At 36.6% G+C, this 18,793-nt stretch overlaps 1 protein-coding gene and 1 long non-coding RNA gene across 3 annotated transcripts; one reads left to right on the plus strand and one right to left on the minus strand.

Moving 5' to 3' along the window:
• On the plus strand, positions 1 to 8,378 carry pasi2 (Protein). Of its 2 annotated transcripts, none has more exons than XM_028301187.1 (7): positions 1 to 300; positions 405 to 537; positions 1,214 to 1,343; positions 2,073 to 2,167; positions 4,135 to 4,371; positions 6,680 to 6,769; positions 7,448 to 7,468. In XM_028301187.1, exons 1-7 carry the CDS (start codon positions 233 to 235, stop codon positions 7,451 to 7,453), a joined length of 759 nt encoding a protein of 252 aa, XP_028156988.1. In that variant the 5' UTR covers positions 1 to 232; the 3' UTR covers positions 7,454 to 7,468. The 2 variants fall into 2 exon arrangements, with proteins under 2 accessions (XP_028156988.1, XP_028156987.1); XM_028301186.1 differs by lacking the exon at positions 7,448 to 7,468 and adding an exon at positions 8,138 to 8,378 and having other exon boundaries at positions 2 to 300; positions 6,680 to 6,811.
• A 7,450-nt stretch (positions 8,379 to 15,828) lies between these two features.
• LOC114350378 (uncharacterized) lies at positions 15,829 to 16,391 on the minus strand. The gene is made up of 2 exons (XR_003655696.1): positions 15,959 to 16,391; positions 15,829 to 15,903 (listed from the first exon to the last, which is right to left on the minus strand). It is a non-coding gene; the product is annotated as an uncharacterized LOC114350378 (long non-coding RNA).
• Between the last annotated feature and the right edge of the window lie 2,402 nt (positions 16,392 to 18,793).

The raw sequence follows: 18,793 nt of genomic DNA on the forward strand, positions 1-18,793 counted from the left end.
AATGGCATCAAACAACTGATCACAGGCGTGGCTATTTTCATAAATTTTGAATGAAAACTAGTATTTTTACGCCTTTTGAATAGAAATTAGTCATCAAACTACTAGCGTGTGTTTAACTACATTCACCATTGTGAATCTTATCCTTTCACACCCTATGGAAACGGTGATTTAGGCATAAGTGTTGGGTGCCGTTGTATTGGTTTTTGATTCGTGTTTTTTATGATAAATCACGATGTACGGACGTAAAACTCCGTCTACGTATCGCTCTACGCCTTCAGTGTATTCTCATTACACTACCAAGTAAGTATAATCTTATTGGAAAGTCGATTTTAATCCAAATAAAAGATTGCTTAGAAAAAAGAAAAGCAACACTTGTAAAAATTAATCATTGTTTCGTTTTACAGGTCATCCACTAACCTCCGATCGTCAAAGTCGGTGAGATCCCTCCGTCTGCCGTGGTACCAGAAACCGATACTCCACGATGCTTTCTTTCTTGATCTACAGAGGGGATCCCTTCTTACTGGTTTCATTTCTCTTGTAAGTATTAAATAATTTTGTGATAGCTTTTTTAATGAAAGTAAGAGTACAAATCTATATATATAAAAATGAAACCCGTTTCGCGTTGTCACGGCATCACGTGTGAACGGCTGAACCGATTTCGATAATTCTTTTTTTTTAATGTTTGTGGAAGGCCAAGGATGGTTCTTACGGAAAAAAATATTAAGAAAATCTCTACGCTAAGGCGGTACGAAGTTCGCCGGGTCAGCTAGTACAGTATAAACAACAACACCCAGGCTATGAGCATTCCTTAATGTAATATTTGCTTAGTTAGCTTAACAGAGCTGTATCTGCACTTAGATAGATAAAATGTTTATTTGCATAACAGGAACACTTATCTTTCGGATTAGGCCATTGTCACGGTAAAACTATCATACAGTATTGTAACTCCATATAAACAGAAGAAACGCGAGCTTTCCTACGAACATCAAATCTTGGGATGCGCTCGAGATCCAAGTCAGGGGTGTCGTAAATGTGCCGCAGTAACGAACGGACGTCGTTGGCCTAGTGTTGAAAATGACTAAAGCGATTAAATTTGACTCACCATCATTTACGGTCAAATTGGTCAAAAACTAGTCATTAACTGTCAAAAATGGTCATTTTCAGTCAGTTTGATTTGAAATGAAAATTATATTGTATAAATTATTTATTTCAGTTCATAGCTCTCTTCACGTTCGCGCAAAGCATCTTCGACCTGTACTGCCTGGGGATGGCGGCACCCGGCTCGGTGCATTACGGATATTACGTCATCAGCTACCAGTTTGTTTACGTTGGCAGCGCACCCGGTAAGACTTACAAAAACTTGCCAATGTTTGTCTCAAAATGCTAGTAGGGCAAAAAACCGGCCAAGTGCGTGTCGGACTCACGCACAAAGGGTTCTGTACCATTGATTTATGAAATTAGAATTATTTCTTTTTAATTTAAGTTATTTGTATGAAAGATTACGCGGTAATAAGCGGTTTACGATTTACGAGGTATTAAAAAAAACTACTTACTAGTTCAGTTCAGTTCTAAGTATCGGGAGCCCCCAATATTTATTATTATTTTTTTATTTTTGCATCAAAATCTTAATGCAGTTCACAGAATACATCTACTTACCAAGTTTCAACAGTATAGCTCTTATAATTTCGGAAAAAAATGGCTGTGATATACGGACGGACAGACAGACATGACGAATCTATAAGGGTTCCGTTTTTTGCCATTTGGCTACGGAACTCTAAAAAGAATGACGCCCGTATTCACAAACATTGCTATGCGGTCTCACAGTGCGCGTGGACGCACAGGGTGCCACACGAACCAGTCACATAGCTGTAGTCAGATTTGCTGTTTCACATATAAGCAAGCATCGTTTGTAAATAAAGGAGTGAGACATATAAAAATAAAATTTGAAGATTTCATGTACTAATTTTAATTAGTTCAGACAAAATACAAAATGGGACATATTGATTTTATTTATAGTAAATTGAAACATATTTTTATTGATCAATTAACATTTTTCAATTTTTATATTTCAGTCCGCAATGTCCTGATCGTGTTCTCTCTCTTCTCCTGGATCGGGTCGGTAGCTGTTCTGGTGACGAGTATCCTGCTTATTTACGCATTGAGGAAGGTATGACTGTACCAATAATCATTTGTTTCTAAAAATATAGCACAAAATACATGGTGTTACAAAATTCAAATGTGTGTCCAATATTAGTCCAAGGCAAGTTGTGACTTGACTAAACAAAAAGAAATTCGTATCTTAAGAGTAGGCGCACATCGTTGATTTTTCGTGGGCCGATAGTTCAGTCGGGCAGTTGATCAGTATGGGCATGTATGGTAGTGCGCACATTACGCCGATTCAATTTGGCCGATTCTTCATACAATTTGAAATCGGGCACAACTATCGACCAACTAAAAATCAACGGTGTGCGCCTACTCAAGACTACAGACTTTTAGTCGGCCGATAGTTGAACCCGATTCCAATGTGTTTTTATTTTTTTAATTTTCATACAAAATAAATTTTATAAAATCCGATTTGTATGAAAATTAAAATAATTAAAATGAAGATATCAATTTTCTGACTTCACCATACCATTTATATGACCATGTTAACATGGGCTAGTGTCGGCTCATATACCCATTTACCTAACACCCTGTATACTGATTAACAGCCCGACCCAACTATCGGATGATAAAAAGTCTAGTCTTCGACTAGTCTTAATTTATTAATCGATTTATTTTGTTTAGTTTATCTCTCAGTCTATAAATGATTTTATTCTCCTTAAGTCAGACTTATGCCTTTTTAAGACACCAATATAACAACACATTTTAAATTTTGCGTTTTGTAACACTCTTGTTTCATTTATTAATTCATTAGTAAGTCATTCACTCAATTTATTAACAAATTCATTGTGTCATTCATTCTATCATTCATTCATTCATGCCGCCATCTTGTAGTATGTGAAGCACGGTAAAAACCAGGTATGAAACTAGTCTTATTATAGCTTTTTTTTTTCTAGTATACCTACAGAAATAGAGACGATAGCACGTTAGGCTGCACATTTTCGTTGCAAAACCGACCTTATTGCAAGCACTTAAAGATGCCACAGTGCATAGCTTGACATGCCATTGTCTTTGCTTTGTTTGAGTTGGTTTTCATTTTGTTTAACTTGATAACACTAAAGTTGAATAAAAAACTTATTTATAAGGTACATACAATACCCGGCGATAAATATTGCACATTGACCTTTAGAAAGAGACAATCGGCTAATTTCGGTTTTGTGGAGCGTTATCACTGTCGCACTTGAACAACGACTGACAATGACGTTTTGTCAAAGTGTAAAAAAACTTTATTTTAAATGTAAAAACTTTTTATAGTCGTGAAAGAAAAGTGGTTCACAATGCATTAAAGTATTTGTCGAAGAGAAATACTAAGGGTTCGGACAATATTTTCATTGAATAATGTTTTGTCAATGACGTTTTGTCAATCGTATAGGTAGTGTGCGACAGAGATAACGCTCTACGAGCCGAAATTAACCGATTCTCTTTCCAAAGGTCGATGTGCAATATTTAATGCCGGGTACTGTACTCATTTCATTGGTCGATAACTCAGTCGATATACAATCAGTGTGCCTACCATGAGTTTACGTTAGGTGTGCTCGCTAGCAACTGCGTAAAAAAATGACATTTAAATGTATGACATATTGTGCAGCGCCCCTAGCGGCTACTTTCAAGAAATAAAATCTTCATAAAATTTTTTGACGTATTCGCTAGCGAGCTCACCTAACGTAAACTCATGGTAGGCACACTGAAGTCTCGCTGACATTTGACGTCACAAAAACACCTTTCCTTGCATCCTACTTCCTACTAATATTATAAATGCGAGTTTGTGTGGATGTTTGTTACTCTTACACGCAAAAACTACTGAACGGATTTTGATGAAACTTTACAGTATTATTGTTTATAACCCAGAATAACATATAGGCTGTAATTTATGAAGATCTGTGCCAAACTAAATTTCACGCGGGTGAAGCCGCGGGCAAAAGCATGTATATTTATGTGTTTAAAAATTCACCCATATTTTTCCCATTGCAGGAATACGAAAAACGCATAGTTCCCTGGCTATACACCTTCGGAGTGTTCATATTATTCCGACTGATCGCGTTTCTGTTTGCTGCTATTGTAAATGACATGATTTTCGCGTATAATGTAATGATGTGTTTGCTATGGGTGGTTTTCTGTGTGTGCGGCGCTTATGGATGGCTACTGGTGTATAGTTTATATTTGGAGTTGGCTGATCTGACGAAGCTGGAGGATTTGGCGCATTTGAGGGTAAGTGAAAACTGATAATTACTATTCTAGTCTTATATGTATAGACTAGAGATGAAACGGATATCCGGTAACTATCCGGTAGGCCGGATATCCGGCCTAATTTTACTATCCGGCCGGATACCGGATATTAAAAAACTACGACAATTTCCTATTAATAAAAGTAATTACCTACATTAATCTTTGAGGTAAATATCAATAAAATGGCTTATAATAATGACGGCTTTTACTTATAGTCCAAAAATTACAAAAAAGCCATATTAAGGAATTTCAAAACTAATTTCTTTTTCTGGGCTACCTATTCACTCTAATGACGAATACATAAATAGTAAAAATATCTGTTAATGTCGAAATATTGCCAATTTCTTTTTTCACTGATGGTCTGATGATATGATGCAACTAATTAAATTTTCGCTATTCAATCACACACTCACATTTGCAACTGAAATTTAATTGATCTGCCCCCTAGACAAGTGGCAAAATCTGACATTCTATGCGGACAGATTCGATTTTTGAAAAGTGTGACTAGTCTAGTCTACTAATAGACCCACTGATCGCGTTCGTACCTGTCCGGCGCTATACTCGTCACGACATGCAACGAGACAATGGGCCAACTATCCGGCCGCCGGATATCCGGCTATCCGGCCTAGCAGCTGGTCTAGCAAACAACTATCCGTTTCATCTCTAGTATAGACTGTCCCACCCGTGACATTGACAGCGGGGCGCCGCCATCAATACCGGATCGCTGGTTCCGATTTTTACCATGTTGGAAACTATACATAAATAGTTGAACGATGGTGGCGCCCCCCTGTTAATTATAGTCTTTTTCACCTAAGATGATCCGTATGACGTTTCGAGTTTGATAGATTTAGAGATGTCACATAACTAAACCATAGCGATTTATCTATCGATTTTATTCGAAGAGTTAGTAAACCTACTTTTAGAGAAATATTTTGTATAGGTGTTATTTAACAAAAAAACATGTTTTTTTAATTAGAAATATTATTGTAACAATTTTTTATTGATAATATTCAAATTTCATGGTTCGTGTTAAAAAAAAACGATTCCTAAAAAGTACTGGTTCTGTTTATTTCAATTAAAAACTATTAATTTATTTTCAATGCGTTTATTAAAGTGAATAAACGAAAAATATAGTTGATTTTTGTGATGTTTTTAATAACTAACCCCCTTACTAATAAAACTTACACGCTCGTTGAACAGTGTTTTAAAGTGACGTTTAGTATGGAAATGTCATTTTAAAACAGTGTTCAACAACTGTGTAACTTTTTATTAGTAAGGGGGTAAGTATTTACTGCAATCGATTAATGAACCGCGGAAATAATCGATTTTATTATACAAGAAATACCCCAGCACTAAATCTATTCCGTTTCACACATTGCGTACATTAAATAAAAAATATTTTTACAACGTATTTAATTAAAATATAATCAACAGACTCAGATTTTACTATATATTTCAAGACAAGTAGTTAATTTTTTTTTATTATATTGCTAATAAAATATCAATTTTTTTTCAAAAATATTCTGCATATGTAGAATGCGTAATATGGATAACCTTGAAGTGTCATACGGATCATCTTACGTGAAAAAGACTATAGTTACAGTGTAGGTCATCTATAGTTCAAAGATTTTGAAACGTCAAGTGGAAAAAATTAAAAACTGACAACCAAATATTGATAGTAGCGCCCTCCTGAAAATGTAATATTTATATGGTTGTCCAATGTGGCAGTAACCGGAACTAATAATCCAGCATTGATAGTAGCGCCCTCCTGACGATGTCATAGCTGGGCGGTTCAGTGTAGGACATTAATATGTACGCTAATCGCCCCTGTAATCTATCCTAGAGGTCCCGGGTTCGATACCCAGTGGAATTCCCAGTTCGTCTGTGATTGAAGATTAATTAAGCTCGCTTCCACCTTCGAATTCGACTTCGATTTCCACAAAGACCGGTCCTGCGCCGCTCGCATCCAGGCACCTTCCGCGACCTTCACCAGATCGTCGGTCCACCTAGTGGGAGGCCTGCCCACGCTACGTCTTCAGTCTTTGTTCACCAAGGAATTAATTCACCCAGGTTTTCGCATCTGTTCACCAGGGTGAATTAGTTCGTAGGTGAACAAAGGTGACCGTTTTCGAAATGAAGTTAGGTGAAATGGTTCCGAGGTGAAATGAGGACAATAAAAATTCCACTTTCTTCACCCATGTGAACCAAGTTGAATAATCCACATTATTCATTAAAAAATCTTCCGTCTCATATGAATGTTTCTTAAAACACCATGTGTTTTCCTCCACAGATGGGCACCATGGCGTCTCTCAACGCGTCTCTAGCTGGATCCCGTCCCACCACCCCTCACAGCACTGTATCCACCATGCCCGCCTCGCAGATATGATGCGAGAGGCTCACGCTGCCTGACAGACCACACACGGTAAGAAGTGTTACTATGTATTATACAAGACACATTAAAGGCCACACAAAATGCCCTCAGTGACATTTTACATAGTAGGGCCCACACAGTGACACCAGACACTGTAGAGGCTATACAGCGAAAATTGACACAAAGGCCCGCCTCGCAGATATGATGCGAGAGGCTCACGCTGCCTGACAGACCACACACGGTAAGAGGCACTAGACTCAAAGGCGACTAGACACGGTAGGGGCCACACTATACACGGTAGGGGCCGCATTAGACACGGTAGATGCCACAATAGACACGGTAGGGACCACACTGGGCATGCTAGGAACCACAAGATTCACTTGGGGCCACACTAGACACAGTAGGGGCCAGACTAGACACAGTAGGGGCCATACTAGACACGGTAGGGGCCACCACAACGTGACTCTAAATATAGTAGAGGTCTCACACAGCGACAATAGACACAGTAGGGGACTAGGGGTCACTCACAGCTACGCTAGAAACAGTTGGGGTCACTCATAGCTATACTAAGCACAGTAGGGGCAAGTTATGCTACAGTAAAAATTGCAGGGGTCATAAACAGCGACACTATACATAAAAAGGGCCACCACCCCTCACAGCACTGTATCCACCATGCCCGCCTCGCAGATATGATGCGAGAGGCTCACGTTGCCTGACAGACCACACACGGTAAGAGGCAATAGACTCAAAGGCCACTAGACACAGTAGGGATTACCCACACTATCAACAGCGATAGTAGGGGCCTCATAGACTACACACAGCGACACTAGTAGACATAGAAGGGGCCTCCTCGCAGATATGATGCGAGAGGCTCCGTTGCCTGACGGACCACACACGGTAAGGGCAACTTTCTTTTCATTGGCTTCAGCTGATACCGTTGGCAGAGTAAATACAAATGAGTAGGTCATCTTCATAGAAGCGCACCGAGCGCGGTTTGTATGTGAGCGCGCCAATATGTATGCGGCGCGCACGCACACACTGACAAAATTTAGCGGGGACTGCGGGGAGTTGCGCCGATTATTTACTCTGCTAAAACACACTGGGTCTAGTAACACTAACCCTCAGTCCACAGCGACACCTATAGGTAAAATATATTAATAATTACATAAATATAGGTACGATTGAGCCATGTCAGATGCTCAAAAAGTCTGACGAAACTTATAAAGCTTCCACACTATAATTAATAATGACGCCAATTTCAATATTACTGTCATTCCATTCTTCAGTAACGATGACATTCTAATTCTCCCCATTGTGCATGCATTGGTCTCCATCATCGGTCTGGTCCGCTATAAGATTTTCCATTCTGACTTTCAGAAAGAAGAAACTGACATAGCACCACCACCAGACCCCCTCCCGTCCAAAGCAGACGAATCAGAAGACAGCGCAGACGAAGCCACGCCCCTCTCGGTCGAGGTGAGTCTGGAAACGCCCGTCTAGTGCTGTCCAGTGTCGATAGTTTGACGGTTATCGATTAAATGCCCAGTAGGCCTAGGATGCGCGCCGCGATAAGCTTTTATTTATTTATATTAGGGAAACAAAAAATTTTGTTATACAGACAAATAATCACACAAAAAATAGGACAGAAATCAGCAAAGTTTCCACAGTTAAAATGAATACAGAGTGCAGACTAAAATTAATTAAAAAGTAAGAAATTATACATTAATTTCTAAATGTCAAACAAATACAGTGTCAATTTTATAAAATGTCAAACAGTTAAATTTACTAAAAATTATAAAATGTCAAAAATTAATAAAATTATATAAATTAAATGGCAGAGAAATTACAATTATATTTATGTAGGTCAAAGTTATATATTCAAATATTCTCTCAATTGTTTTTTATAAGATGGTAAGAAAGAATTAAAAATGTCAATCGCGTTAAACCTATTATCATATTCCTTACAAGATCTAGGTACAAAACTGTTACTAGCATAGTTATCGTGTCATTTTATCGATTTTATAAGTACATACGATTGTCGTCTAAAATTATCTATAAGAGTTTATTAAGGTGCGCATCCCCTAGCCCGTTTGATTGAACTTCAATCTTGTGAAATCACTGATGGCCGTTTTTACCATCAATCCCTAATTTTTAAGTGATCCCTATGGTAACATAATAAGAATTTTGTTTTCTTAAGTGTCACTTAAAAATTAGGGATTGATGGTGAAAACGGGCGTGAGTCTGCGTTTTATATGACAATGTTTTTGACTGTGTGCAATTTATAAATGGCTTGTATTTTTAAACGCACAAAATTCGAAATTCGAGTGAGTTCGATAAACTTGGGATTTATTTACTGTAAATATTTGGACCAATGACAAATTAGAAATTATTTATTAGACGTAATAATAATATCAGATTTTTAAAGATTTTATTGTCAATCATAGAACTTACATTTTTATTTTCTGTATGAATCGATTGTTTCAAAATACGAGCTAATTTTTGCCATTTAAAAATATCAATATCGATAACCTGTCCAAGGTCAACTCTATTAAATGAATGAAAAAAAATATAAGGTGTGACGTTTAGGCAGTAGTGAGAATTGGATATTTTTATTGAAAAAGTATTTTTCACACTTGAAAAGACTTATCGTGAGTTTTAAGTGTAATATGTAATACTAAGATGTAATTTACTAATACTTATGTAAAATATATTATACGTTTATGTTTACAAAAAGAGTCGACCTACAAAATGATCAGTTTTATTGCAAAACTAGCGGCCGCCCGCGACTTCGTACGCGTGGATCCCGTTTTGCCCCCTTAGGGGTGGAGTTTCGTAAAATCCTTTCTTAGCGGATGCCTACGTCATAACATCTACCTGCATGCCTTGCAGCCCAATCCGTCCAGTGGTTTGGGCTGTGCGTTGATAGATCACTATGTCAGTAAGTTAATTGAGCCCAAACCTGCTTAGAATTGAAACGTTACCACCGAACATTTAAAGCCATTTTATTTATTACCATGCCATTTATAGTTCAATTTTTCTACCGAAATTGCTATTCAATGTTATAGTCCGGTCGCTCGCACACTAACTGCGGCCGCCCGTCGCACAGTCGCGACAGCAATATAATTACGCGCGAGCGATAAGGATGGGTAGCTTGGGGTCATTGGACGAAATTCTACGTGCTCGGCGACCGGGCTTTAGAAATTAGATCATTTTGTACGTCGACTTCTCAATTATAATAAGACTACAGACTTTAAGTCGGCCGATAGTTTAATCGGCTTCAAATTGTACGAGGAATCGGCCGATACCAAATCGGTGTAATGTGCGCACTTCCATACTTGTCCATACTGATTAACAGCCCGATTAAACTATCGACCGACTATATGTGGTCTTCAGGGTGTCTAATATTAAAAAATATTATCTTACGTTAACATTATTCTAATTTTTATTCACCTTTGTGCATTTATAAAATGTCTCTTAATTTTTTAATTAATTTTAAGCGTATTAATTACTTTAAAATCGCCCTTATTTGTTAAGATAATCCGTCCTGTTAAATCTTAATAGATATAAAATTGTGTGCCTCTTGACGAAATGGAAATATTATTGAAGAATCTCACTAAAAATATTTTTGTAATATCATGAATTTTTGTGCCTTATTATTATCAAATTCATTGTATTATTATTGGCAATTTATAATAATTATTATATTCACGTCACAGCCATATTCAGAAATAAATATATTTATTAATATAAAAATGTATAGCGTAAGCAAAAGGCCGACTTTATAGTATTAGAATTTGTATGTACTGATCATAAATGTAAAAAAAGTGTGCCTTTGTGTAGTGCCTAATTGTAAGAAATACCGAGAAGTTTCGGTTTGCTTCTAAAAACACCATAGGTATTAAAATAATTAATCTTTTGTGAATGTCTGTCCGTTTGCTTAATTTTAAGGTTACCGTATTTGTTGGCGAGCACTTAAGCAATTACTGAGTTTAATGATTATTAACAACACTCGTCTCTAGGAAAAAAAAGGGGAAAATAAAACTTTCTTTCTTCAACAGTAAAAATCCCCAAGGTCGCAAATATTACAACAAGTGTTCTCATATTACTCTATGAATATAACGGAGGAAAATTTTACGGGAAAAAATTTTACCTGGGATTTTTTTGTGTAATTTTGGAAATTGCCTCCTTTTAGCAAGTTTTTTTTGTGTAATAATATTTTTATAGATCTATGTGAATACATAAACGATTTTGACAGTTACTAAATATGTACTGAATTAGTTTTAAGGTAACATAATTATGATCATATCACCGCAGCCGTCCTTTTGTATATTTAGATACGAACGAAGTGTTCTAACCAATTTAGATGTGAAATAAAGTTTTGTAAGAAAATATACGTTTTTATATATGAAACCTCAATTTCTACGCCCAGAAATAGGACTCACCCGTATTCACAAACGATGCTTGCTTAAGTGAAGCAGCAAATCGAACGCACAGCGTTGAATAGAGCTCTGTGATTGGTTCGTCTGTGACCCTGTGAGCTCACGCGCACTGTGAGACCTCATAATAATGTTTGTGATTACGGGCTATATTAGTTACTAAACTCTCAGTAAGGAAAGATTGAACCTGGGGGAGTTTCTAGGTTATCTGGCCCGCAACAGTTAGGGCCAGAACAGACGGTGAAACGCAACTGCAACTGCTAGTTACTTTTGAGTAGCATCTAAGTTTCAGTTTCATTCATCAGAATCATCAGAAAGTTGCAGTTTCGTTGCAGTTGCATTTCACCGTCTGTTCTGGGCTTTAGAGAAGTTTTGGGACTTACTTGGCCAACTGCCGGTCGACGTTTGCTTGCAAAGTCCTGGGGCTTAAAATTCCCGGCCGGGGCTCAAATCCAATAGTTTCAGCGGGTCTTGCTGCACACACAACTATTCACAGCATATTTCTTGAACAAAGCAGGTCTTCATACTGTTGTTGCAGTTTTTCACTCGCACGCGCGCGCCATTGAACTTGACTGGATGTAGGTAGTTCGTACTTCTCATAGTTTCGAGACTAGCAGCGCCCTCTCGTGGCGTGTTTGCGTACTCATTTTTGGTTGGCCAAAGAGTTTGGAATAAGAATGCGCAGTCAATATTAATTATAGCCTGACCAGGAACNCACAGAATAAGTAATAGTACAGGTACAGAAGGATTACTCCGCAAGACGATTTAAATAAATGCGAGTCTTGCTGCGACGCGATACAGTGGAATTCAGCTCGCACAGCACTACGTACCTGCAATTTTATTCACCTACAAGTTTTGTCTCTTTCTATCGCGTGCCTCTGAACTCTTCTTACGCTGTTAGGGTTGCTGTCTAGTGAAAAAAATAATTAATCTACTTATATGTCATGAGGCATGACTACGTACCACATGATACGTATGTATGTAAGTACGCATTCATTATGGAAAACCTTGGGAGAGGCCTTTGTCCAGCAGTGGACGTCATTTGGCTGAAACGAACGAATGCATTCTGAGCAGTAGTCATGGTAGGTTAGGTTCCTATACTATCCTAAGAATTATTGATTACCTACATGGCCAACATACCTTTCAGCATCTTTGGGAAGCGAAAAAAAAGATAAATCCGGTAGATTTATTTTCGAATTTAAACACCCGAACGCCGCACAATATTTCTTTCTCTTTATGTCCATTTTTAAATAATACTTCGATCATAGAATTAGGTACATACTACAATGCACGCCAGCGTCCTGACGGGCGCGCGCGTGACACTCGACTGATATAATACCCGCCGGCGGGGCGCTTCGCTGTAGGTAATTATCGGATGTACCGCGCGGAGTGAGCCAGGCCTGACATTGTAGTTGAATATTCAAGTTCAGAATTTGATTATTGATGAATAATAATAAAATCCTACTTGCTCGATTGATGGTTTCATTTAATTTATTTAAACCAGTTTACCTATAATATAATATGTTTTTGTTAATTTATGAAAATATTAAATTAGCCTATAATCCTGAATCCTGATACATAAAGTTAGCCTATTAATTTAATACAGGTACGACTGTACCCAGTGTTGCACTATCAAATGCAATTGAAGCGCCTCTATGCCAGGGTTTTTATGTTCCTGGTCAGGCTATAAACACAGAATGAAGGGTAATTAATTTATAAAATTTAAATTTACTTTGATGTAAATTAACACACATATAATTGAGGCGTCTAGTTTCAAATCCCGCTAAAACGATTTTGATAAGATTTCGAGAAATTGAAAAAAACCGCTTATCCATATAGCTTTGGCCTTAGGCAAAAAAAAAATGATACGAATTATTATTGTCATCTGGCAATACTAACAGTAATTGCTATTTAATTTTATCTTTAAATTAAATATAATTTGAATTATAATGAAAAATATTTTCATTTTGGCGTATTTTGTTACGAACATTCGGTTTTAATGGGATTTGAAACGGACATGTTGTTTAGCGGGATTTGATAAGAGCAAATTATGAAGCAACCACGTTATAAAAAAAACTCCATACTGATTTCGCAGTCACGTGACCAAAATACCGTGCTACCATTGGTCATTCAACTTTTGGAGGGTTTTGAAAGAAACGGACGGCGTTTTAGCGGAGTTTGTAACACAAACCTAATTTTAAGTGCTAGTTTAGTAGTCTTTTAGTGTATTTTGATCGAAAATGATTGAACAGTATGATGAGAAAATTGCAGTAGCATCATTTAGAGATATAAACAGAAATTAGTTGCAGCAGTGTTTTAGCGGGTTTTGAAACTAGACGACTCAATTATGTCAAAAAGTAGTAATAGATAATTTAGCAAGGAATGGTAAAAATAAATAAAAACAAGACTAATGTTCAAATAAATGTATTTAAAAATAAAACATACAATTCTACATTTTATGTACATACATTAGCGACAATGTGACCTTATTTTAAGAAAGCTCAGTACATCAGATATAAAACCTTTTTATACTTACAATTTTGAAAAATAAAATTAAAAGATTGCAGTAACGTTTTATACTAGTAGAATAGGGGTAGAATAGGACCACCATAAACTCTTCCCGTGGATGTCGTGACATGACAGGAATGAAAAAAAAAACCAAAAAAACGACATCAAAATAGAATGAATGAACTATTTATAAATAATATCCACACAATACCACGTTATTTGAAACTTCGATCAAGAGAAATACTTTTTAAGAACTAGGAAACTAGGAATAAATACTTTTTAAAGTTATAATGAGAAGTACTTTTTAGAACTGGGAACCCCAGAATAATTTATACAATAATATTATTATTCTTCAATCCTACTTTCGACACAAAGTTGTATCTATTGTTATTTTTAAATCAATTTAACGGGAATAAAGTCACTAGGAATATTCCCGGTAAGGAGAATTGTCTCAAATAATTTCTTCTCGTTGATCGAAGATTTCAACATTCCACAATAGTAATTAATATCATTCCAGACTAAAAATAAATAAAAAAGTGTTGTAACCCTTAAAAATTAATGTAGTTATAAATGTAACAATCAGTGAAATGCAACAAATAGTCTAGTTTCCAAATTCGAGTACGTAAAATTACATTCTAAAATAAGATCTGGCGTTACTGAATTCAATTATCAAACGGGACTATTCCCACCGCTGCAACTCCTGTGTAGCCAGGATCTACAGCTTGACCACCAATAACCCAACCTGTGAAGGCCAAGTTTGTCCCGGGGGAAAGTTAAGCTGTCATTGGACCCGCAACGAAATTGATCAGAAGACCATTTAGTTCGAAAGGATCGACTTACACCAGGGATGGAGTCAGTTTAATTACTCGAAAAAAGAAACTACATAGATTAACATTAATAATATCTTAGGTATGTTTAGACCAGATTTGATTTGTGCTGCATAAATAACTCTGTGCCAATATTTGAAAACAATAACCGGTACTTTTGTAGGGAGTTTGACAGATTTTTGACGTTTGTCAAAGTTAAAGTGGTGCAACTCAGCGTTAGTTTGGAATTATACAGGGTGAGCGATTTCCCCAAGAGAAGTTAAATTTTCCAAAATAATACCCCTTTTCATACAAATTGACATTAGTTCAGACACCAGCAGTTTGTATGGGGACGTCAATTTATTTGGAGAATAACTCCCGATTAACTATAGATATTGATAGATTAACTCCCGTATTTACTCAAACGATGCTTGCTTAAGTGAAGCAGCAAATCTCGCACAGCAATAGAACTGTGATTTTTTCGTGTGTGACCCTGTGCGTCCACGCGCACTGTGAGACCTCATAGTAATGTTTGTAAATACGGGCCCAAATCCTTTTTGTTTGATCATCCACTAATAGGTCACTAACACAGAACAGCCCAAATCTGCACTCTTATGATAATAAAATTCTATGAGTTCAACAATACAAGTTACAGCCATGATACTAAAATAATACTTCCATAATCAGATTAAATATGAACCAAAAATACACAATTGTTGTAAAGATTATTTAATTTTGATGTTTGCGGTCCATACAATCTCTAAAATGTAAACATTTGCATAAATAAATCAACTATAGTCTGGTCCGGGAGCACGTAGAATTTTGTCCAATGACCCCAAGCTACCCCTCCTTATCGCTCGCGCGTAATTATATTGCTGTCGCGACTGTGCGACGGGCGCCCGCAGTGAGTGTGCGAGCGTGACAGCAACATAATTACGCGCGAGCGATAAGGATGGATAGCTTGGGGTCATTGGACAAAATTCTACGTGCTCCCGGACCAGACTATAATACTAATTAATGACATCTGCAATTAATTTTATAGGCCTAACGCTTAACTCTAGTCAGTACCTGAGGTATGGGAGTGGCAAGTGAGGGTGACTTCAAACGTCAGCGAGACTTCAGATCTCCTTCATAATTATACAGGGTGTGTCGAAAATAGTGGTCCAAAGCAAAGGGGTTGATACACTGTACACTGAGGTACCACATACCAGTATTTAAAAGAAAAATTTTCAAGGTAGTTATTTTTTTTTAATTTGTACCTTGCTTTACAAATTTAATTACATTTATGTATTAACTAAGTATTCCAATTTTTTTTTGAAAACTGAATTTCAATAAACAAGTTTGTTTCGAAATTCAATACTCACTACTTCTTCTTTTCGTGTCGACAACAAACCTTTACTTGTTTCGAAATTCAATACTCACTACTTCTTTTCGTGTCGACAACAAACCTACACAGTGTCAGCCCAAAACTCCGCTACAAGAGTGGCGTTGTCAGCAGCACTCATCAAATACTCACTACTAGCAAATCGCTTGACTTTACCTTTTTTTTAATACTGGTATGTGGTACCTCAGTGTATAGTGTATCGACCCTTTTGCTTTGGACCACTATTTACGACACATCCTGTATATTTTGTCATACAAAATGTCAATGTCACAAACCTCAGGCATTGACTGATTTAAGTGCTTGACAAATGACATCTATAATGGACTTTAGCATTATTAAGGCATTATTTCAACGTATGTAGATATAATACAAAAGCTTTAAATATTCATAGACAACATCCAATATTTTGAAGTATTAAAAATACAATATTTTTATAACTACAAAACGTAGAAGTATTTATTTGAAAACAGGAATTTATTCCTTTAAAAAACAAAATTTTTGAGAGTATTTTTATATGCAAATACTTTACTTAATTTTGAATAAATAAATATCAATATAATAAGTATTATTGTTAAATTAAAGATCAATTTAAAAATTCACTTAATCGATAAAAAAATTCTTATTGAGATTTCAAGTTCACAGTTTTTTAAATAAAATGAAGAAATCTCATTTTAATATAAAAATATATAGACATGCTATCCTTTTTTATCACTGGGTATTCGAAAGAGAACGATATACATTTATAATGTGACTCTTAATATACAGGGTGTAAAAACATAAAATATGTAGTAAAAGATTTTCTAGCGATATTTATTGTTTTTCAAATACAACATAATAAAGCAAAATTAAATTAAAATATCGTGTAATTTACAAAACTACATTATATTCAATTCAAAAACTAAGATCCAAGCTTTCAAATCTCGTTTTTTTTAATGTTACACCCTATATTTATCCCTGTAACTATTATGGGTACATATAAAATTAAAAAATATACTGTATGTACCTATTCCTATTTGATTTTGTGATTTGGAAGTAAACAACAATTAACTAAGACCCGAAAAGCGTACCTGCATGTAAGAATCTTTTCACCATTCAGTAAATCTGAAAGAGAAAAAACATTATGTTAAGCAATACATACCATTGCGTATCTTTATAAAAAAAATCTATCTGGCTGTCGACCCGTACCATCTGTCTAGCTATAAACCCTTACCATCTGCCTAGCTAAAGTCCGGTCGCTGAGCAGATAGAATTTCGTACTATGACCCCAAGCTACCCATCCTTATCGCTCGCGCGTAATTATATTGCTGTCGCGCTCGCACACTCACTGCGGCCGCCCATCGCAGAGTCGCGACTGCTCAGCGACCGGACTTTATCAACCCATACTATCTATGTAAATGTCAACATTTACCACTTCCCTAAATATCAACCCTTGCCCTCTGACTAGCTGTCAACCCTTGACCTTTACCATTCGCCTAGCTGTCAACCCTTACCATATGCCTATCTGTCAACCCTTACTATCTTTCTATCTGTCAACCCATACCATCTTCCTATCTGTCAAACTTTACTGCTTACATAGCTGTCAGTCAACCCATACCATTATGCCTATCTGTCAACTTACCTAGCTATCCAGGCCGTGGTGCTTCCTCTTAATTCGTGCATAGGGCCCGATGTCGGGGTCCGTCACAAAGTCGTACAGCACGCTCGACCAGCTGTTATGCTGCGGCAAGTTTTCATAGAACTCTGATGCTATCCTTCTGACCTGATGGACAGACGAATTCAAATGAAGAAGAAGAAGAAAGAAATATCGTTTATTTGGTTCACAAAATTGCACAGTTTTAAATTAATATTAGTATTTCTTTAATTGGCTTATGTTCAAGTTGTATCTTCCTGCACATTTATGTACAATTTAATGCTGTTGAAACATTGTTAAACAAATAAAATAAAAAATAAAAAAATAAAAATTTATGAAATAATAAAAAAAACGGGTCAATGGTCTATTCATTGACAGTTTCTGATTTCTTGATTCAGTGAGGAATATTGCGCCAAAGAATAATGTTCGTCACTTAAAACCGTGTGTTTGCTTAATTTTGTGTCTGATTATGGCTGAATTTGTTTGGAAAAAAATATATTTTTATTTTTAACTACATTGTTTAGCTATCAAGAATTTATATTTAATAGTCAATGTTTGCATTTATTGTCGTATTGTGATATTGTCATCTCCACCTTGTGTACATTTTTTCAAAATTTTTGATGCGCGAGGCCCCTTGTACCGCGAGGCCGTAGGCGGTGGCCCACGTCGCCCACGCCTTACGCCGCCACTGCTCACAGTGCGCGTGGACGCACAGGGTGACACACGAATCAATCACAGAGCTCTATTCAATGGTGTGCGTTCGATTTGATGCTTCACTTAAGGCTTGGTATTTCTTCTAAAGTAGGTATTTCGCGCTGTCAAAATCTGCGCGCGCAATTCTTCGCCGAAAACAGCGCGTCAAAGAGCTCCCGCCACAATTTCCAGCTACGCAGTATAGAAATACGCAGTTGGTTAAGTTAGGTCGACTTCCTTCCCTTCAAGCGTCACACGAACAATTCGAAAGGGTAATTTGACGGTGTTTGGGGAATTCTAGGAATAAATACAGAGTCTCCTCATTGAGATTGAGACATTTCAATTTGAGATTTCACTTGACAATGAACAAAATCTGAAATGGATTTTTCAAACACTTGTAAAAATAAAAAGTAATTAAATCAAAGGCACTAAGTATAGCCTGACCAGGAACATAAAAACCCTGGCACAGAGGCGCTTCAATTGCATTTGATAGTGCAACACTGAGTACAGTCGTACATGTGTTAAATTAATAGGCTAAATTTATGTATCAGGATTCAGGATTACGGGCTAATTTGA

This window comes from Ostrinia furnacalis, unplaced genomic scaffold, assembly GCF_004193835.3.
Source record: "Ostrinia furnacalis isolate ACB-3 unplaced genomic scaffold, ASM419383v2 OfSCF0876, whole genome shotgun sequence".
NCBI classification, from domain to species: Eukaryota; Metazoa; Arthropoda; class Insecta; order Lepidoptera; family Crambidae; genus Ostrinia; species Ostrinia furnacalis.